General features: G+C 39.2%; 1 protein-coding gene and 2 long non-coding RNA genes across 4 annotated transcripts; 2 read left to right on the forward strand and 1 right to left on the reverse strand.

The window, feature by feature from the left end:
- Positions 1–1,180: 1,180 nt before the first annotated feature.
- On the reverse strand, positions 1,181–3,018 carry LOC124867516. Its single transcript, XR_007038083.1, has 4 exons — positions 2,760–3,018; positions 1,992–2,646; positions 1,653–1,897; positions 1,181–1,583 (listed from the first exon to the last, which is right to left on the reverse strand). It is a non-coding gene; the product is annotated as an uncharacterized LOC124867516 (long non-coding RNA).
- Positions 3,019–4,952: 1,934 nt separating this feature from the next.
- On the forward strand, positions 4,953–13,112 carry LOC124867227 (ephrin-B2a-like). 2 transcript variants are annotated; one of them, XM_047363571.1, is made up of 5 exons: positions 4,953–5,408; positions 6,068–6,351; positions 7,199–7,291; positions 10,887–10,994; positions 12,191–13,112. In XM_047363571.1, the coding sequence occupies exons 1-5, from the start codon at positions 5,302–5,304 to the stop codon at positions 12,574–12,576; spliced, it is 978 nt and encodes a 325-aa protein (XP_047219527.1). In that variant the 5' UTR covers positions 4,953–5,301; the 3' UTR covers positions 12,577–13,112. The 2 variants fall into 2 exon arrangements, with proteins under 2 accessions (XP_047219527.1, XP_047219528.1); XM_047363572.1 differs by having other exon boundaries at positions 4,955–5,408; positions 10,887–10,979.
- Positions 13,113–18,869: 5,757 nt separating this feature from the next.
- LOC124867456 lies at positions 18,870–22,135 on the forward strand. The gene is made up of 3 exons (XR_007038062.1): positions 18,870–19,804; positions 21,076–21,183; positions 21,915–22,135. It is a non-coding gene; the product is annotated as an uncharacterized LOC124867456 (long non-coding RNA).
- Positions 22,136–22,471: the final 336 nt, after the last annotated feature.

Genomic DNA, 22,471 nt, shown 5'->3' on the forward strand with positions numbered 1-22,471 from the left:
GTTTACATCAGGGGTGTCCAAGGTTTGACCAGGGGGCCCTTGAATAATTGTGAGGTGTAGAGGTGGAGCGCGTGCCTCATATATGGAGGCTTTTAGTCTTCGACGCAGTTGTTCGGGGTTTGATTCCTTACCTTGGGCTGCTGCATGTCTCCCCCCTTCTTTCTCTGCCTCTTTCCTGTGTGTACTGCAAATAAAGGCCACTATTGCCACAAAAACAAAATAAATTAGCAGCACAATTTCAACTATTAACGTAGGTGGTTCCTGCAAATGGGAACTGTTAAAATGTTTTAGGGAAAGATTTATATTGACAAAATAAATATTTTTGAAATAGGAAATTTTATGTACAACATACAATGTGGTTTTTTTTTAATAACCACACTTTTTGCCTAGGTATTAACTTAGTGGTAAAAAGGACCGGAAATACCCTGTGATGATTACACACAAGCAGCATTGGCTGCATTTTTAAAGAAACACCAACACAATTTTTTTCGGGTGGGTTTATTTTCTCACCAAGAAAATGGAAAACAATTGAACCTTTTTTGTGTCGGACCTACAGTGATTTAGAGATCCCTTGAAAGTGAAAATCAAACTACTTTGTTCGCTTCACTAGAGTTATGCACTTTTGTTTTTTATTGAGCGGGTATAAAAACATACAAATTTAAATTTTTTTCTTATTTTAAAAATCTATTTTTGTGGCCTGTGAGTATTTTGAAGCGGTTGATTTTGGCCCATGTGGCAAAGGATTTGGACACCACCACTTTACAACTGTAGCAAACACTGAAAAGCAGATATCTCCAGTTGAGTCCCGTGGAATTCATACAGACTTGATACACTTAGGAGATTGCGACGGTTGCTCAGGTGGTAGTGGTTCATTCTGTACCCGGTGGGTTGCCAGTTCGAACCCCTGCTCTCTCCGTCTCAGTTGCTGTGTCCTTGGACAAGACACTTCACCTGTCTTGCCTGCTGATGGTGGTCAAAGGGGCCAGTGGCAGCCCCACTGTCAGTGCATGAATGAGTATATGACTGATTGTAGTGTTTTAGGGTCTTGATAAAGCGCTATAGAAGTGCAGGCCATTTCACTTGTTAAGATAGATAAAACCTTGAATTAGCCGCATACAACTTTATAAAACTCATTAACAAGCACATGACTGGTGGATTGTGCAGAAAGCAATAAAAAAACTTTTTTATTAACCATTAATTTATTAGCCATTTCATACATTTCTCAAACATACAATAAAGCAATACTGTGTTTCTCTGGTCTGGAGCATTTTAATGAAGTAATTTCTCCTTGATATATCAGGTGATCAAAAAGCACTTGAATTAATTAAATTACAATATTTTGCAAATCTATTTAGAGTTCTTGAAATATCTTACATTTTGTCACCTCACTAACACAAAATTCAACATATTTATTTGGGATTTTAAGAGCTAGACCAACACTACATAGCATATCATTGTGAAGTTGTCATAGTTTTTACCGCCTGACTTGACCCACATGCAGAGAACACTCGGAACAGAGAACAGTTAAATAAATTTATTGAAATGCTGGAGCGAGGGCCGGAAAACACCATAACAGGGCAGGTCTGTTGAGAAGGAATGAGGGTAAGTAAATAAACACTCAAACAGAATATACTAGTTGCAGATAAGCTTACTGATTAGAAGCCGGGATCCGCCAGGGAGAGGACGTGTCAGGACTGAAAATTGATCTGGAAACGGTGCCCGCGGAAGCTTAGAGGAGCCTGGAGATGGTACTTCATGGTGGGGTGGACAGGGTTCGCAACTTGAGCAGAGTGCTGATCGGTTCGGACTGCCAGCCAGGTATGATGTCCAGAGAGGTTCAGGGTCCGTGGGATTCCAAGATCATTTCAACAAAGCCAGTGACTATGTCAGGTAGCACCTGCATGGAAGGGACAAGGAATTAACAAGAAGCTTGACTTGAGAACACTTAACTTACAAAAGTGTGAGAATCAAGGAGAGGCCGGTAGTAATACCACAGGGGCAAAACAGTCAGCCGCTGAAGTGCTGGCAGTCCTCCCTTTTATCGCACAGTGGCTGATGACCAGATAACCTCCTGTCAGCCTCCAGACCTCCAGGGCTTCCGCGGCACTTGGTGGGGAAACTGGTTAACTGCATGCTCTGGAAGTACAGATCCTGACACCACCATCTATAATGGTGAAAATGGTAGTCATGCCACGGGAACATGGCAGGCCGGTCACGAAGTCAATGGCGATGTGGGACCAGGGCCGTGGAGGGATACTGAAGGGTTGTAAGAGGCTGGTTGGTCTTATTTCTGGCGCAGGGCACACAAGCACTGATGTAGTCCCTCACGTCTCGATGCAGGGTGAGCCACCAGTACCTCCTAGCGATCGAGGCGATGGTTCGGCTGGCACCAGGATGGGTGGTGAATTTGGCAGAGTGGAACCAACCAATCAGGTGGGGTCGCAGGCAGCAGGAACATAGAGGCGACCTGCTGGTATGTTACCTGGCCCCGGGTCATTAGAAAGGGTTCGCCGCTCACTCTCTCTCTCCCAGGTTAAAGCACCGACCGTGCAGGAGGGAGGTAGGATAGGAACTACCTCACTTTCCGGGTCATCATGGACGAACTGGCACGAGAGTGCGTCAGGTTTAGTATTCTTAGATCCGGGTCTGAAAGAAATGGATAAATTAAAATGGGAGAAAAACAGCGACCAACGTGAATGACGTGAATTAAGGCATTTGGCAGATTGGATGTACAATAAATTTTTGTGGTCTGTCCATACCTGCACGGGATGTTCGGCACCCTCCAGCCAATGGCGCCACTCCTCCAGTGCCAACTTGATAGCCAGCAGTTCTCTGTCACCCACGTCGTAGTTCTCTTCAGCTGCAGACAGGCGACGGGAGAAGAAGGCACAGGGGTGGAGCTTCCCATCCAGGTCCGAGCGCTTGGACAGCACCGCTCCTACTCCCGTGTCCGTGGCATCCACCTCCACGACAAACTGCTTGCTGGCATCCGGGTGGATAAGTACAGGGGCTTGAGAGAACCGGCTCTTCCGTCTGGAGAAGGCTGCGTCGGCCTCAGGGGTCCATAAATACGGTACCTTGGATGATGTGAGGGCAGTTAGTGGTCGAAGAGAGTAATGGTAACGGGTATTAGTTCTTTACAGTAATGGAATTCAGGCCTCTATAATCAATACACACCCCCAGAGGTGAAGATGAGGGGCAGATAATTCCAGCAGTCAGGGAGTCAGCTATATATTTTTCCATGACTAATTGCTCTGGCTGAGAGAGTCTAAATAAACAACTAGCAGGCAGCGGGGCTCCAGGCAGATAAGCCCAGCTGACCAGATAAACTGCACCTGTCAGCCTCCAGACCTCAAGGGCTTCCGCGGCACCTAGTGGGGAAACTGGTTAACTGCATGCTCTGGAAGTACAGATCCTGACAGAAGTAGAAGAAACATTAAGTGTGCATGCAATTGTGTTTATCCTGATTTACTTTGACATAACTAAATACAATCTTGTGCAGCCATTTGGTTTTCAAACTCACCTAGTTAGTAAAAGGGGTCCACCTACATGGGATTTTCCCTTGGCTAAAATACATCTGTTCTGTAAAGGTCTGTTAGAGAACATTAGTTAACAGACCATGACAATCAAGGAACACAGCAGAAACTTTAGGCATAAAGTTGTGGAGAACTTTAAACTATGGTTAGATTCTAAATACGTTTTTCACACTTCGAATACCTCACAGAGATGGAAAAACTATGGCATAACTGCAGACCTACTAAAACATTCATCTCAACTTATAGGTGTCAAAGAGACCCTTAATCAGAAAGGAACCAAGGATATCCCTGGAAGAGCTGTAGAGATCCACAGCTCAGGTGGGAGGATCTGTAAACAGCACATTAGTTATGCACTTCACAAATCTGGCTTGACATGGGAGCAAGAAAGAAACAGGCACATAAAAGGTAACGTCAGGGCTGGCCCAAGGTTGTATGCGGCCTTAAGCAGAATTTGTTTGTAGCCCCTTTTCCTGAGACTTTAAGACTGTCAACACCACTGACAGTGTTTCAATACAGATCTGCTGGAATCTGGGAGATGGGGCCAAGTTTAATTGGCTGATAACACTGATAATTTGTTATTATTTGCTAAGATGTATTTGTGAACAAACTGAGCTCAATCACAAAGAAATGATTAAACCTCATAGCATCACATTATAGCCATGTTTACACAACAATCAAAATTACTGTTCTTTGCATGTTACAAAGTAAACGTTTCTATAATTTCTATAAATCTTAAATAAACTGTTTTAATAATTGCAAATGATTTAATTTATTCATGCTGAAATAAAATGTAATAGTATTCTTATTCTGAATAATCAAGCATGAAAATTTTATATCTATGGTTTGTTACAAAATACAAGCATTTATGGGCGGCCCCTGATGGCATGGGCGTCCTAAGCAGCGTCCCCAGGTGGACAGAGTGCATACGGTTTCCCTCCACTTGCTCATTACTTTGTTTTAGAGATTTACTAATCAGGTTTATTCCTGGCAGATAGTGATTTCTAATTTCTTGCTTCAGGTCTGCTGGAGGTTTTGACCAATTCCACCCAAAGATAGGCTGCAGGTTCTTTGTTAGTGGAAATCCAAACAGACAACAAATAAGATCATCCCCGTCTATTTTATATGTATAGATATATTTGAAGCATTTATGGATCGAACAATGTGAAAGCTCTTAGTTTTCGTTAATTTGATCAAGAGAAAGAAAAATCTGATTTTTCAGCATATTTGACCAGCAGATCCCCCAGTCACAGTCGATCAAGGAAAAATTGGATTGGATTCTTTCCTCTGTCCGAATGACCGGTGCATCACAAAATTACCGAAAAAATGCTTGTTGATATTTTTAAGCTTAAGCTTTGAAGAGCATGAAACCAACCTCTGCCACTTTTGGAGGGGAAAGCAGATGCATGAAGCACTTCTTTACCGTCTTCCGCTCAGTTTGAGTAAATTGACCAATAGACGTGCGCTCCCCCCTCTTTCCCACGCCTGTTTATGGGCGCACGGTCATTCCGCTAATAACTACAACACTTTGCACAGTCTCCCTTCTCACTGTACGTAGATCTCGTCACATTGACTTTGTGGCCAATTACGCGCAATGTGGAGAATCTCGCTCAGCTGTGAGGGGAAGACTTGTAACTCGGTGGGGTTGTCCTCAGGTATGCGTCCTTCTCCACGCTCACCTGGATCTACCGGAGACATGCAGAGGCGACAGATAACGGACAGTTTTCGCTGCTCTTTATGATACTCTGCCTGAGGTGTCTTTCCCGTGATGGGGGGACGCGCACGGAGCTGCGGCGCCGTGATCCTGCTGGCCATCTTCTGCTCCTGCCGGGGCGTTACGCTGGAGTCGATCCACTGGAGCAGCTCCAACGCAAAGTAAGAAGATAAGCAGAAGATGAGAAATGTGTGCTTCTCTGTGCATGCATTCATTTTTTTTACATGCATTTTAATGCTTTTACTGAATTTGTAAAGTTAAATATTTTTTTTCTGCACTTGCAGAGGTGAACTATGGATGTGGTGTCTTATCTGATAAATTAATGAGTAATGAAAACTTTTCCAAAAGATTATTTTTTACACTAATTTATAAGATTCTCTGGGTCGAGGATGGTAGATTGTGTGCTTTGGTAGAGACAGTGCTGTTAATTTGCAAGTTATTTAATTATTTATTCTGTAGCCAGAGGACAACACACACAATCTCTTGTTTCAAAAGGATTAAAATAATTTTGCTCAATTATGCTTTAAACCCCCCAAAACGGTGTAACTTCTGGACTGTAACTTGGATAAAATCAAGAATCTCAATTTGAGGTCAATTTTGTTCAGCCATTTAAAGGATATTTGGCAGGATTTCTAACTTAAAATTAGTGTTCGTTGGAGATTTTCAAGAACTTGAAAAAAGGGATCTTCAGTTGAGATCCTACTAAGAAGCACTGCTACTATACGATTTATTAGTCTGAGCAAAGCATTTTATATCAAAGCTTGCATTTTTTAAATTTATTTTTACTTAAAGTAGATCTCTCTGCTTTTAACCTTCCCAGATTCACTCCCGGTCAGGGTTTGGTCCTCTACCCTCAGATAGGGGACAAGATGGACATTGTGTGCCCCCGGGCTGACCCCTCCTCAGGTAGGACGGAGGAGTTCTACAAAGTCTACCTGGTGACCAAAAGTCAGATGGAGAGCTGTGGTGTGGACAAGACGGACACGCCCCTGCTGAACTGTGACAAACCTGACCAGGATGTCAAGTTCACGTTCAAGTTTCAGGAGTTCAGCCCAAACCTCTGGGGCCTGGAGTTCCTCAAGGGGAGGGACTATTATATCACCTGTAAGTCAGAGAGATGTGTGTGGGTCCTACAGGTTGAATGCCACTTGAATCAGTCCATGCATTTCCTTTTTTTCCCCCTTTCTGTCATTCCTACGCTGGGGACATCATACTCAGCTCCCTCTCAGTTTGTCAGTTTGAGTGAGAATCAAAAGAAAAAAAAAACATTGCGGCCTTGTTATTGGACCGCTGTCGGTTAAAGCAGGACCTCAGTGGCAAGTGATGCATGAGATAGAAAGCAAGCCCGATTCCAGGGACTTACATGCCCCAAATCACTCAAGGCTTTTACAGCATCAGGCAGATTTGATGGGAGCTTTCACTGCAACATAGATTGTAGCCTGTTAAATGTTATCTGACCTAAATGCTCCTAACAAGTCTTTGTGTGTGTAAGCGACAGGGGTGAAACAGAGTTCTTGGTGTGTGTGTGTGTGTGTGTGTTGGAGATGAGTTTTTTTTTCAATGGAAGTTGGGTTTCTGAAATGAGAGTTGCTTCTGAAAAAATGGCTGAAATAATCTTTTATTCATCTAATTTTTTATGCCAGGGCTGCGTGTAGAGCAGAAGTAATTGGTTAGTCAGTTTAATGAGAATATTACTCTCAGTTTCCGGTTTATTAGCTGCACGCAGCTCAAAGTAATATGGCTTAATGCTGCAGTTCTGCATTAAAATTTCAGTTCTGGATAGAATATCTTGAGACATATTTAACCATTATTTGGGTCAGAGTCTTGCAAGGAGCTTCCTTTTGTAACTTCCATCATACATCTGTCTCGAAACAATCCATTGTTGGGAACCTGGTCTTATTCTTATTCATTCAAGCTGATTGAACATGTGTCTCCTGTGTCTGCTCTCCAGCCACCTCCACAGGGTCTATGAGAGGGCTGGATAATACGAGAGGAGGGGTGTGCAGGACCAAATCCATGAAACTGGTGCTGAGAGTCGGACAGAGTAAGCAGCATGTAGTTATTTTAGCATTCATGGACAAAGACGTGCACACACACATTCACAAGCGCAAAGATCCGGATTTGTGCAGCCGAACGAACAAGTGGCAACAGTTGTTATGCTCAGAAAGGTTATACGAGTAATGCAATAATATGATCTTATCTTTCTCTCTAAAAGAGATTGTCAACATGAATTACTGAGGTTTTTTTTAAATCTCTTATTCAAACCAGCAGCAGCTTACAGCTATCAGTATTATCCTGCATTGGATCATTTGAAATTATAGTCAACACTCTATAATAGATACAAACCCAGTTTTATCAATTCATGCCCTTATCACATGCTCTTTTAAAATCTAATAAAGCAGGCTCACCTAATGTGTCCCTGCTTACTTTAAATTCACTGTGCAACAAAATGTTCACAGAGAAGCACATTATTTCATATTTTTCTGCGTTTATCAGATAAGCCTATATGTAAAGAACATTTTAATATAAACGCTTGTGCTGCATAAAAACCCACATCATTAGATATTAAACAGATGCAGTCTTTCTATATATTTTCCAGTCTTATGTATTTTTTAACCTCAGATATGTGAAGTGTTACTTGTATAAATAATTAATTTAATCAGAATTAGAGATGAAAAATCAGCATTTCATGCACTTCTTGTGCTGATCATAACTGAAAAATATTTCTTGTGGTGTTTATAAACATTACTTGTGTAAACAAACCTTTTTTACAGCAAAAAGAAAAAGAGTTTACAACTCAGATTTGGTTGCAATCTTGTTTTTAATCTCTACGCGTGTTACAAGTCATGTCAAGTGGTTTGGACACCGTTGCGGATGTAGCGGATTTTGGTTGAACATATGGTGCATGTAAAACTGAAACTCAGGCGTGTCCGGTTGTTATGTTGTAAGTAAGTATCAAAATGTGTGCTCAGGAAGTTTAAATAAGGGCCAGTGGTGAATTAATTATAATGCACTGAAGCAAGACCTAAAAGGAACTGGAACTGAAATGTTGATTCATACAGGCAGAAATCCCAAATCTATAATGGAAACTTATTGTTTTAGTTAATCTGCTGTTCATGAAAAGGTCATGATATAGATTTATGTTTAAGGAAAGCTCAGTGCCTCATGCATTGATTTATGGAGGCTTTGTGTCTCACATTTCTCCACTTGCTGCAGTTTGAAGCTGTAGTATTTATAGCTGCTGTGGTGGAAAACAAATACCCACCCTTTAATAAAACTACAAACAACACAATCGTCACATCTCAGAGGTACTTTATCCTTTCGTTCTAATATGTCCACCAAGTTGGAAAAGACAAGGTTGTTCCTAATGATTTCATGCTCTCTCTTACTGCTTTTAATTAGCTCTCTTTACTGATTGTCAGTGTCTGAAGGTCTTAAGGGAGCCCCTTAAAAATCCTCCAGTGCCTTTAGTGGATTTTTTAATAGATAGAGCATTTTACAGTAGTTATGTTTTCTGTTTGTGACGCACTACAACGCATTATCAACTCCGTGATTCTGGAGGAAACAGATACAGTTTTTTGAGCAATATGCAAATTAGCTTTCATTTTCTTGACATGTTAAATATATAACTTTTTTTGAAGCCCAATAAAAATGTTAAAAAGAAGTAAGTCAAGCATTGCTGTAGTGATGTGTCACTCAAATTTAGGGATTTCCCAGTTCTCATCAGTACTTCCTGCATGCTTAAAAAACAATGGCACCCTAAAAGTCTCATTACCTTTTCAGAAATTTTGTATAAAATATATAATTGATTTAGTTAGACCAATTACCAAACAAACAAACCCCCCCGAAAAAAAAATACGCATTTCCCCCACGACAGATTTAGCTTTTGTGTGACATTGGCATGTTTTGGATTCTCAAAAAAATGCTTATGTCAGAAAAACACAGCCTTAGTAAATACAAAAAGCAGTTTTCAAAGGAGAGTGTAATTTATTAGGGAAAAAAAGCGATCTAAACCAACCTGGTCCTATGTGAAAAAGTAATTAAAACAATAATTTACTGTTATTAACCAACTAGTTCAGTTTTATTTGCTACACCCAGAGTTGATTAATGCCAGGCCTGTTGCATTAAAAAACTATTTATACAGAACCAGTCTGACAACATGAAGCAGGCATGAAAAGCAACAGTTGTTGACATCAATCAGTCTGGAAAGGGTTAAAAAGCCATTTCTAAGGCTTTGAGAGTTCAAAAACCACAGTGATGTCAAAGACTCGCTGACTACTGTTGCAGATGGCAGTCGTGGCCGCACAACTCCTTATGGATGATTACTTTTCACATAGGACCAGGTTGGTTTGGATAACTTGTTTGCCTTAATGAATGAAACCATCAGTGGAAAAAACTTTTTCTTACTTACTCAGATTATCTTTGGGTGATATAACAGTTTAATTGATCCAAAACCTATAAGTGGAACAAGAAATCAAAATCAACAGAAATTCAATTGGGGGAAAATATGTTTTTTTTCACAGCATTACATTAATGATAAAAAAGAATAAATAAGCAAATGGATAGATAGCAGATCCTTAATCACTGACTGGTTTTCTGTGACACGTTTTGGTTCATTTGAATTTTTTTAAATCATGTAACACAGACATTTTTTTCTGTTTGAGCAGAAGATGTTCAGCACATTATGCTTGTTAGACTAGAAGGTTAAAGCGGCATTAAAAAAAAAGACATAAATATTGCTGAACATTTCCTGGTTATTTTGCTCTGCTGTTGAACTTCACCAAAGAAACAAAAAGAGTCTTTAAATGCTTTTTTTCACTTGCTCCTTTAAACGAAAGGCTTTTAAACTTCCTTTTATTTCCCAAAGGTTTAGATCATCACCAATTTAGTGGTATCATTGTAGTAATACTTTTAGTATCAAGTACTTTAATGGGAAGCAAGATGCCAAACACATTTTGGAAAAACTTATATTTATTTAAATGGCCAACAGCTTATACATCCTATTCTGATCAGTACTTTTCTTCCTTTTATGTTTTGTTATTTCAAATATGTTTTAGTAGTTTCATGCAGGTGTGTGTTTGTCTCAACTTTTGATTTATTACTCAGTAGCAATAGCTTCATTAGTAAGTTTAGCTTTAAAAGTTAAACTACTGAAAACTCAAACTGGGCCTGCAAATAAGCCTTCAGCTACAGACATTATACAGGAAGGACAACCTTTTTTATTTTAAATAGCAAATAATTTTTTGTTCTGCCCTTGATTAAATAAAGATACTTTATCATTAATGAAATACCAGAAATGGCTGCATCCTATCATGTTCTATCCCTGTGTAGGTGCTTAAAATTATAATTTTTCCATCCAAGAAAAATAAGTCATGACTGAAAGCAGAACTTTGCTGTGGCCTGATTGGGTTAGAAACACTTTTTTCCACTTTTATTTGAACCAAATCTGCATTTTTTTTCCCTCTTTGGCTTCTTTAATTTGACAAACAGTTGTGAAACAATAATGACTAATCACAGGAAGAACATCATTGTGGTTTCAGTGATGTTCATTGAGTCATTAAGTGACATGAACCCACACGGTAAAGCTGAGGTTGTGTGCTCTTCCTAATGTGCTCCATGTGATGTGTTTTATGTTCTAGACTCCTCTGATCCACTTTTAACACTTCAGGAGTCTCCAACCAGATTCCCACCTTCACCACCAAAGGCCAAGACCAAGGATGTCTTCACGAAAGGCAAGAGTGTAAAAAGTAAAGTAAATCTGTTTTGCAGTAAAATTAAAAATATATTTAACAGACTGATCAGTTTAAAGGTGTGCTTTATTGAGGCCTTGTTATTAGAGATGCAGCGAGCAGCTTTTTATTGGCCAATACCAATTTTAGCTAAGTACAAAGTACTTCACAGAAGAAAAAATAAATGAATAAAACTAACATACAAATAAATAAAATTGCTAAAAAACAGGGAAATTAGATAGAATCCAGAAAAATTGAAGCTTTAGATCTAACTGAAGGCTTGTCCTTCTAAAAGTGCTTGCAGGTATTTTTTAGGAGTTAACAGTGTCATTCCATTGAATAGATAGAGGGAGTGCCACTAACTTGAAGGATCAATCCCCTCAGGACAGTGAATGCATGGGACCACCAGCAACCTTCGGCCTGAAGATCTAAGAAACTAAGGAAATAAATAGGGGCTAACTATTTAGAAGCTACATTTTTACTCTGAATCATAAAACTAACTGGCAACCAGTGCAAAAAAGCCAAAACTGGAGTGATGTGGACTTGTTTATTTGTACCTGTCTGAATCTGAAAGTTTTTTTTTTCACAAAAACAGGTAAAGGGATGATTACAGTTATCCAGACAACAAAAGCATGAACAATCATGTCCAGTCCATTTTTTTTAAAGAAGTGTGAGGTTAGATAAGTTCCTAAAATAATAAAACCAGCTTTGAATCATTTGTTTCCAATGAGGCTGAAGTGTGAAGGACATGCGCCCGACCCCCTCATTTGTGGGGCTAAAGTGCACAGAGGAGCCTAAAACACTCTACTGAGGTTTTATCTGAGTTCAGCTATAATATGCCGACATGCAAACTAATTAGAGGTAGAATATATGAATCCAACCAAAACAAAACAAAACCATTGTCCCATTTTTTAAATCTCTTTTCCTAAATTCCAGACAAGTTAACAGATTTCAAAAGTGAGAATTTTTGGGTTTGATGCACTGAATGAGCTTGAAAAAAGTAAGACTTTTCAGTTTTTTGCCAGCTGCTTATTGGTCAGAAATGATCAGGAGAATTATCGGTGTATCATTACTTCAAATGGATCCTATTTTCAAAAAGTTGTCAAATGCAAAGTTTTTTTTTGAATTATCAAACAAGCAAAACATCTCTGAAATCTCTGTTTAGATTCCTTTGCTCTCCCTCTGATGCTCTTGACTTTCTTGTCCCATGACAGACGTGGGCTCTGGAGCCAGTCAGACAGAGCCCTCTGGGCCAGGAATCATCGTGTGGGTCATCTCTGGTTGCTTGATCCTCCTTCTGGTCATTGCAGTTGTTTTAGTGGTGCTGTGGAGGTACAGTCTGCTCCGCCGAGTCCCTGATAGGCAGCAGCACCAGCCACCGGCCTCTGTGTCTTTCAGCACTTTGGCTGTGCCGAAGCGGGATAGCATCAGCAGCGACAATGACGGCTCAGACCGCAGCGAGGTGGTCTTTCCCCTCCGTCCGTCCGAAAGCATGATCTGTCGTCACTACGGGCATGTGAGCGGTGAATATGGCCCTCCTGTGTATATAGTTCAGGAGGTAATGCCTCAGACCCCCACCAACGTCTACTACAAAGTCTAATGTGTGCTTCTCTAATGAATTCTTCGGAAAAAACATCTCTACAAGAGGAGGACTTCAGCTGTTAAGTTACTAATGTAGGCAGTGTGGTTTAAAGCTGGGTTTTTATACCCTGCAGAGACACCCGTCCTATTGCTTAGTAAGACTGGAAAAAAAGCACAAAATACTGTTGAAGGATTTAAGACAATCTGAACGGAAACCAGTCAACATATCATCCAGTAGATGTTTGTTTTGAGAGATGTGCTTAACAGAGTAAACAGACTTATTTATGAGAATATGTTTTTTTTAACTGCCACCATCTGTGGCAGGCTTAACAGTAGTTTATTTAACTTAATGATAAATCAAGGACAGAAGAAAATTGCACTCTTGCAAACTTTGTAGATTTATTTATTTATTTATTTTTTACATATATGTTGTTTAAACCTGTCTGACATGCTGTGAAGTGAATCAAAACACATACATCTTTATTTCAGTCAATCAGAAATCCACTATCAGTCTTTCAAGTCAATTCAGTACTCAATAAATCTGTGAATTTTCCAGCTCTGTCTTGTCTGTGTGACTAGAAGTAAGATGTTAAAGGAGATAAAGGTTTGAGATAAACAGAGAGTAAATAAACACAAGATAAAGATGAATCAGAACAGAAATCGCTGGATCTTCAAAACTTTTCTTGTGCTCACAAAATTACTAAGAAGCTCAGAGTAAGACTTATTCAAGCAACAGTGGATTAGCATATCACAACATCTCATCATTTTTTGAGGCCAATAACAGTCAAATAACAGCCCCACCACTACATTTAAAGGGACTTTCCATTTTTTGTTTTAGTCAGTACAGAAAGGCTTTAAAACCCATGTTTTCTACATAGGTTAGGCCCAAACTACCTAATCTTTTAAAGTGGTCTTCATTATTGGTCATAGGCACTTTCTAAAGGTCTTAAAGTTCTTCTGCAGATGTTAGGTACTTGTTTAATTCAATTCAGTTCTGTTCAGTTCATTTCAGATCTTCTGTCAGGTCCTTGTACCTGGCCATGGCAAGATGTCATGCAGTGCACAAACGTGAGGACAAGAGCAACAAACAGGCCTAAAAAAAAAAAGAAAGAAAGAAGGGATGATAGAGCTTATCATCCCTCAGTGGATCTATTTTTAATAGCTGTTCAGGAATCAACTTGTTGATACTTAAAACTGATTCTTTCAGTCAACAAAGGCAGTCACTCATGAGCACCTTTCTAAAAGACTGCTGTTAACATTAACGGTTTAATTTAAAGTTGTTCTTTGCCAATGTGTATAGATTTATATGAAAACACAACACAGATTCATTCATTTAGTTAAGGATCCTTTTTAAAACTGAATTGGGGGTTTATATTTAGGTGTTCCTTTGCCAATTTGCACCCTCATTTCATCCCAGCCCACTTCCATTTAGGACAAAACTTTTCTTAGTCATGTATTTCATGTCAATGTGCATTTATTTATTTCTCTTAAGTATTGTGATGATTTATCAATATACACAAACCTAAATATCCATAATAAATATAATTTCATTGTACTGTATATTATTTGATAATGTGATGTTGCCTTTGTTCACTGTTAAGGCCAGTCAAAATTGTGACCCCTGATCAACCCAAAATTTCATTTCACATAAGTCACATAACCATTTTCTTGCAGTAGGCAACTTTATAAGCAGTTATGTAAATATGCATGGTGAGTATGAAAAGTTATGTGGCAAACTATTAATTTTAATGTATAAAATAGTCACAAAACCACCAAAACTGCAAATTAATAAGAAGATGAAGTAGCAAAAAGCAGCACCACCTGAATGATTATAGGTGTATTTTCATTTGTTTAATAAAATCACACATCGTTTCTCTGGAAACAGGAATCGGACAGATTATGAGTGAAACAAAGCAACCTTGAGGAATGCAAGGGAGTACTTGATTGAGATCACTTTAAAATATTACAATATTACAAAGATGTTTAGCTGCTAAAAAGAGATAGAGATTGACTCAAGATATTTGCACAGTTACTTCTGTTGCTTCTGTAAAAAATATTTTGGGAATTGTTTATGTATTAAATCAGAAACCGAAACATTTCATAGTTTTCTAAAGGTAGCTACTTTCTTCAAACGAAGAAGAATTTGAAATCATTTTTAACAGGTAAAAACTACAACAAAGCTACGGTTCGATGTAAATTATTCATTAGGTAATAGTTAAGTAGAGCAACAAAGTCTTAAAATATAAGCGGAAAAAAAAAATATTTCCCAATTTTACTTAACTTTCTCACTCATGACTGAACTGAATGACTGAAGTGCTTTCTCGGCAGGTCAGCACATCTGCAAATTGTACCTAAAAGCTCTCAAACTATCAATTCAGGTAAAGAAAACATATTTATGTAAAAACACTCGTTTAACTATCTCTCTCTCTCTCCCGCGGCGATGTGTGAGGCGCTCATGGGTGAGCATGTTTCATGCTCCTTCAGCCACATCATGCTGCACATTTTCAACCTGTCAGCTTCCATGAGCTTCCCCTCCACCGGGGACACTGTTGTCTGTGACAGCCAGACGCCATGCAGAAGAGTCTTTGGGACATGTGATCTCTTTGTGAAGAACTAAACACTTTTTGTTCAAAAAGATAAACATCTAGATTTGATTCAATTCATTTGTTCAATTTGTTGTGTGGGTGTTAATATTGCCCACAGTCAGGGTTCCTACACAGTGCTCATGTAAAAGATCCATACTTTCCCAGATTCAGCTTTCCAGAGTTCCCAGTCCTCTGTGTTCATTTTAACATATAAAACATATAACATATAAAATACTAATTTTCACCATTAATTTCCTGAAACTATTTTAGCGGTGGTCAAACTATAAGGAAGGAAGGAAGGCAAGAAGGCAAAGGAGGAAGGACACAAGGAAAGGAAAAAAGGGGAGGACACAATAGACTAAAGAAGAGAGGACACAAGCATGGAAAAATGGGAGAAGGAAAGAATGGAGGAACTGAAATAAAGATGGTAGGACACAAACATGAAAGAACAAAAGCAAGGAAGAAAATACAAGTCGGGAAAGTAGTAAGGGCTCAAGAAATAAAGGAGGAAAAGAGAAGGAAATTGGGGATACAAGTAACACAAAGAACAGAAAGAAACACAAGGTAGAAAGGAAGAAGAATGAGAAGCAAGGAGGGACACAAGACAAACTCTTCCGCCGTTTCTGATGGGGATACTTATTTTATCCAAATTAAACAATGAGCTACAGGCCAGTAATCCGAACCCTAAACTGATCAGATGTGCGACTTGAACATTGCTTTTCATTATAAAACTGAGCAAATCTTTTGATCCAAGGTGGTGTGTTTGTTTTCTGTACATATGAGTGTGTGTGTGTCTGTCCACCCCCTCGCCTTAAAGGATCCTTTAGAGATGGTTTTGTCCCATGTGAAGCTTCACATCTGAATGGGTCGTGGCCGGTTGAGGTGAGTTCAGTTGACCTCGGGGTCGTGCTGAGACAATGGTGGTCAAGCTTCTATAGGAAGAACAAAACAGAGACCCCCGGGCTCGTGGCCCCTGACGTGGGAGGGGGTTACATGTGGTAGGACATTTTAGAATGAAGGGGAAGAGGTACTCAATCTATCTGAGGGAATGTTTTGGTATCAAATACAAACTTGATCAGAAAAGTGCTGCAAGCTTGGTGATTTTGGTTGTCTTTTGAATCTGGGAAGACACCGTTTATGTTAAAAAGAAGAAAAAAATATATAAATATATATATTAATATCATACTGTGAGAATTATGTCATGACTTAAGGTGCATTAGATATATTTAAAGTATCACAAAAAAGTTGCCTTGGCATTTGCTACCTGAATTGTCGATAAATCTTTCACACCATTTGTGCAGAGAGCTTGGAGCTCAGAGCAGAGGGGGAGGTCTAAAGAAGGAGAGCTGTAAGCTTTTATTTGACCCCATGGGACGATGTGAAGTCTACAACCTCACCCACCCCCCACCTCACTTCCATATGCAGAGGAACTACTGGCTTTGTGTGGGGGGTTGGGGGTCATGACTGAGCGCTCCCACTCCCATGGTGTGGAGTGGATAAGAGCAGTCAGGGTGAGGTGCTGTCCAGATCTCTGTCAGTCAGGTGACTAGGGATTAATGTTTAACACAGATTTTTGGATAAAGTGGACCAAATCTTGTGCTCTGTCTTTGTCTGACTTAATGAACCACCAATCTGCAGTGAAAAAGAACATAAAACCTGTGGCACGTAGCGTGGCACGAGCCTTTTCATCCACTATGGTAACCTCTGTGGAAAAACAAGCCATTTTCAAACAACAGAAACCTCAGCAATAGGGAAGCAAGAGGTTCCACTGACAGTTCAAAAATAATCTTGTGTTTACAGTACAGTATTTAGTTTGATGGTTCCCTCTGCTGGCCACATTATATACTGTAATGTATTCATTTTTTTTTTTAAACATTCAATTTATAATTAAATGGGCTTCAGCAGCAAAAACCTCGAGCTGCAAGCCTTTTCTTGCAAAAATGTGTTGTTGTTAGCACACTTACATGATCTAAAATATGAAATGCAAAACAAACAAGACCTGCTTGTGAATACCTTCTGTTTATGTAAAATCTCTCCAATGCATGACATGAAACCACAATTATAATCTTAATCACCCTGTGGTTCAGTTTAACAGGGTGGATAGAGTAGGGAATCTGGATGCTTGTTGGGATCATCTGTGACTTCTTTGTCATCAAACTCCTTTGAAAACAATTCTTTTTGTCATTAATTTTGCTGCTTCCATATTTATGCTGTGCACAAAGACATCTTTGAAGAGACTTTCACTGGCACAGGAGAGTGTTCTGTGCAGCTTTTGTTGGTGGATTTACCCTGCAGCTAAGATGCTGTGGCCAAATGGCCACTTTGGGCCTTGGAGAGGTTTAACAAAAACTGCCTCTTGAGTAAAACTCCGAATAATTTATCTGACATCAAAAAATGTTTTTTTTTTCTTTTAAACCAGCTGTAAAACGTATAGACTGTAGAAGTAATATGTTACCACTGCAATGCAGCAGAGGAGGATGGGAGTTTATCATCCTTCTGAGTTGGTGACTTCAGTGTTTACAGAAGAAAGAGGTTTATAATGAAATGCTACTGAGGCATTCTTCTTTTGCATTGTTTTTCCATGTCTACAAAGAGTCTTAATGAGGATGAACTAGACTTAAAGATTTCCCATGAATCAGGAATGAATTTAAAAATACTTCTGTTTAGAAGGCAGGAATTTAAGCCACATAAGGCAGTGAAGTTTAAGAGCTCAGAGTTGACATTTCCCAAATTTTGAAATATTAAAAATAATTCACAACTAAAAATACGAGCCATAGACAATTATTTTGCTTCTCAATTGCCTGAAATAAATACAGAAAGAAACTGAATGTGTGAGCTTCAGTGCAGGATTTACTGCAGTATTTGCTTTTGATGTGGTTTGACACCTTTGCTTGTGAAACATTCAGCATGTTAGATTTAATTAGAGAAAAGTTTAGAATTTCTAGTATTTTTCTATGAGTTCTGCCATTTTTTTACAAGTCTAAATTGCTTAAAGAGCATAATTAGATAATAACCCTACAAACTGAGGCATTTGTAGTTTTTGTGTGTGAAAAGTACTTGAATGTTTCTAAAGAAGAAATGCAAAAACGTCACAAAAACTAAACTCAACATATAGAAAGCTATAGTTAGCTTCAATGTATATTTTTTTTCAACAAATTCTCAGTTTGAAGTTGTTTTAAATATGTTTTTAGAAATGTAAAGAAACTGTTTCTTGCTGAAGTTTTAGTTTGGTGCTTCGTCAAGCTAAGCAGATCAAGCAAATGAACAGCTTTCTCTTATATGTGTAAATTTTTGAATTCTTATATATATATATATATATAAAACTTTCTTAAAAATTTGATAAAAAAATCAAAAATCACTATTATCCTATTTTATCCACAATAAACAAATAAATATATCAAAGTATTTAGAATCTGTGTTTATTTCCAGGCCATTTGCTAGGGATTTATATTTTTGCTCAATGGTGCAAAAAAAAAAAAAAAACCCAAAAACAGCAAGCTGGTAAAACAGACATAGAACAAATCTTTCCAGCCGTGAAAAAAAACTACATACAGAAATATACAGACATAAACATATAAACATAGACAAACTACATACAGAAATATACAGACATAAACATATAAACATAGACACATATAAAATAAAAATAAAAAGATTTAGCGTGTATTGATATCTGTGTGCACAGGGTCCAAATTCTTCAATTAAATAAAACAAATGTATCATTCTATTGTCAGTGCTGGTTTCTTTAATGCATGTTTTTTTACTTATTAAGTTAGTACAGACATTGCACAATTTTTTTTTTTCTTTAAAGAACATCAGAAAATATACAAATAATAATAACTAAGCAAACTTTGTAAACCCAAATAAAATAACTTGTAGGGAAAAAAAAGTTTAATTTGATAGTAAAATGACCAAAACATAGCTATGAAATGACCTTTTTTTGTCTCCGTTTGAGACTGAAAGATATTGAATTAATTTATGAGCTGTGGTTCAACATGTGCAACACTAGCACGATGTTAGGTAATTATAATTAGTTGTGGAGCAGCAACAGGTTAATTAATTGCTTTGTTTTTCCAGTTGCACACAAGGCAGCTAAACATTTACATGTGATCTAATTAGTTTGAGCATTCTGCGATATTTGCTTCACACCAATTAAATCTTAAAGGTGAGCTCTTAATTTCTGTTGTTCTTTTTTTCTGTAAAACGTAAATGGCCATCAACGTGCATAATGAGTTTACTTTCTTTTTGAGTATTATTTAAAGGCGTCTAAAAATAGAGCGCTTTTTTCTGTGCGTCCCTCTCCCCTTGCTTCAGAAAGCAGCCTGTTTGGCAGGAGAAATGTCGGAAGTGCCGTAGTTTATGTATGCTAATAGGGGGAGTTGGGGGTTGTAGCTAGATATTTACGTTCAGTGGGAGCCGCCCTTCATTCACCCACATGGTTACCAACTGGTCGCCTTCGCGCCACTTTCTTAACCCCGCAATCATTTATAAGAAGCTTCTCTGGGGTCCAAATGGGCTCTTAGTTCGTTCCGATTTCACTTTGTGTTTCGTTTTAGTCCGCTGTTTGAAAAGTTTTCGGGATGGTAGCGGTTTTATTCGCCTCTTTTGTCGGCGTGAGACCAGCAGCCCGAGCAAGTGAGCGAAGATGGTGGATTTCGGCTGGTGAGTGGAGCGCATGTTTATCGGTAAGGAAGTCGGGTGTGAGCGAGTGTTTTAGTGAAAGAAATCTCCCGTGTTGTGCATTGCGCGCCTTTGCCGTGTTTTTTCTTTCCCCCCCGTGCTTGTGTTGTGCTGCAAGCATAAACGCACAACCTAAACGGCGTGTTGGCGATGAAAACAGAGTAGCGTGAGGCGCATGGCAGTCCCCTCAGCTCCACCATTGAGGGAATGAGGGAGATTTGAAAAAGCGGCGTGGAGCTTTCTCCGCTGCGTGTCGAACGGGTTTGCGTGGAAAAATACCCGGCCTGTCGATTATAGCAGAATGCACTTAAAGACACGAGTGTAAAGTTAGTTTGTAAAAATGTGCTCTAATTGCTTCTGAGTGTCGAGTGCAGTGGTGTGTGAGTTAAAGTGCCCCCCAGAACAAAGCAGCAGCACATGGGGCAGCTATAGGCCGCGCGTTTTAGCTTAGCTAGCCTAGCCTGTACGCATCAGCATACAAGTTCACGATGATTTCAGTCCCCACACTTCAAAAGTACAAGTTGACGCTTAATGTAGCTTATAGAGCACCAAACCAACACGTGGTTTTTGGTTCCTTTTTAAAAGTGTTTGCTAGTTGTTGATTAGCGGCTAATTCATGTCCAACTGAAGGCTAGTTGTGTTTTTAATTTTATCAGCAGTTTATTTTCACCAATACCACACTCCACCCTGCACCACTATAGCTATAATGACTGTTAGAAGTTAACAGTTTTGTTTGTTTGTTTTTTTTTAATCAAGCAAACAGCAGTTCGTAGCAGCTAAGCTACCTGCGGATGCTGCACCGACACGAACCACAGCCTTGTTTTGTTTTTATTTTTCCTCATGGCGACCGAACCACACGTCACGTTTTGATCTGTTCATAAACATTACGAAGCTGTGAGTTACATCCCCCCTGCTTTCAGGAGTACTTGCTGTATTATCTTGCCTCATTTAAAGTCGTTTGAAGTGCTAACGTTGGCGCACTTCGAGGCGCCATGTTAGAAGATGTGGGGGAGGGGTGAATGGCTTTGGCCGTTGTGCGCAGGCGCAGCAGCGGTACTGCTCATTCATGTTTTCAGCGACCTCGTGTTGCTCTTAAACTAAAACAGTCATAACACCACGGCCCATGATGGCATTTAGACCTTACTATTAGTGTCCTAGACTTCGACCCCTAACTTTTATGCTGCGTCCTATTGCGTCGCCTTTAATCTCAGTTGTCCTAATTTGTTTTCTTTGTTTCACTTTCCTGTTTTCAGATTCACCACGAGGTGCAGAGCCCCCATGCTGTGGACATTTGGGACCATCTCCGCTTTAATGGAGAGCAGTGATGCAGTCTGTGCATTGCCAAAGTGCTTACAGTGCAGGTAGTAATATATGATACCTACTGCAGTGGAGGCACTTACAGCAATACACTGACACTTGTTTACAAATCATTTTTGTTTTTGCTTTAATGTCACTTGAAGTACTGTCTTTGTGCTAAGGTGCATCTAGTGCAGATAGTGAAATAGACTAGCACCTACTGCCCTAAGTGCTCCTTCTGGCATAAGGGGCTGTGATATGCACCACCAAGTCATTGCTAATTACTAATTGGACACAAATGTCTTGCAGTTCACTGCTAGTTTTGCATAGTTGCACTACAAGAATAGATGAGTTGTGCAAATCTATGCAAAACTGATGGTGGCCTGCTTGCTCTACACCTGTTTTAGATTCTTTGTTTTTGGGGGTGTCACGTCAAGCACATCACTGCATAGTACGCCGCAAACTTTTATAAAGAGCACAAGGATTGCTTGCTGGTTCTCATCCAATGACCACAGTTTGTGGAGTACTAAAGTGCTTATAGTGCAGGTAGTGTTTGTCCCCATATCTACTGCAATGTAAGCACTTGAAGTATTTCCAACTGTATATTCTTGCAGTCTGGGCTGTGTAGTCGAAGACAAATCTGTTAATCGTCGCTTGGTCAGTTTTGCTGGTTTGCATTCAGCTTCAACAGATGTGTGCTGTGCAAATCCATGCAAAACTGATTACGTTGACGGGCCATGTTCTCCTCAGTGAAACTGTCCTGCTTGGGTGTCTTGAGATGTCCTGTCCTATTCAGGTGGGGATCGGTGGCAATGCTGTACTGCTGGAGGTATTGCACTTGTCCCGGCCTGTAAAGGAGCGGGGAGCTGACCTGACCTCAACCTAGCCAAACTGTTGCATTCCTATGATGTCCTGTGTTTCTGTAATCTGTACGAGCTGCATGCATGTTGCCATTTTGTGTTCCCATTTCATCTGGGTCCTTGTGAGGTTGAAAATAAAAAAAAAGTTAAAGCAAAATGACTTTTCTGATTTATTCAGTGTGCTGTATTATGTTGCTACTTTAATTTATCTTTAACCGTGAAAAGTAACAATGTTTACTTAAGAGTAATAAAACGAGATGAACTAATTTATGGCTATAGACAGGCAAATCATTTATGCTGAACAACTGCATTTAGTTTGGTTTAAATTGTACAAGGTAATTTCTCATTATTTGACATTAACATTAAGCTTGCAGAAAACGAGTGTTTAAATCTTAGTTATAATGGGGGTTATGGCTTAATTGCAGCCTTTAATTTGAATTCGGATCTATATATATTTTTTTAATATAGGAAATGAGATTTTGATGAAATTGGG

The sequence above is a fragment of the Girardinichthys multiradiatus genome, chromosome 4 (assembly GCF_021462225.1).
Source record: "Girardinichthys multiradiatus isolate DD_20200921_A chromosome 4, DD_fGirMul_XY1, whole genome shotgun sequence".
Lineage (NCBI taxonomy): Eukaryota > Metazoa > Chordata > Actinopteri > Cyprinodontiformes > Goodeidae > Girardinichthys > Girardinichthys multiradiatus.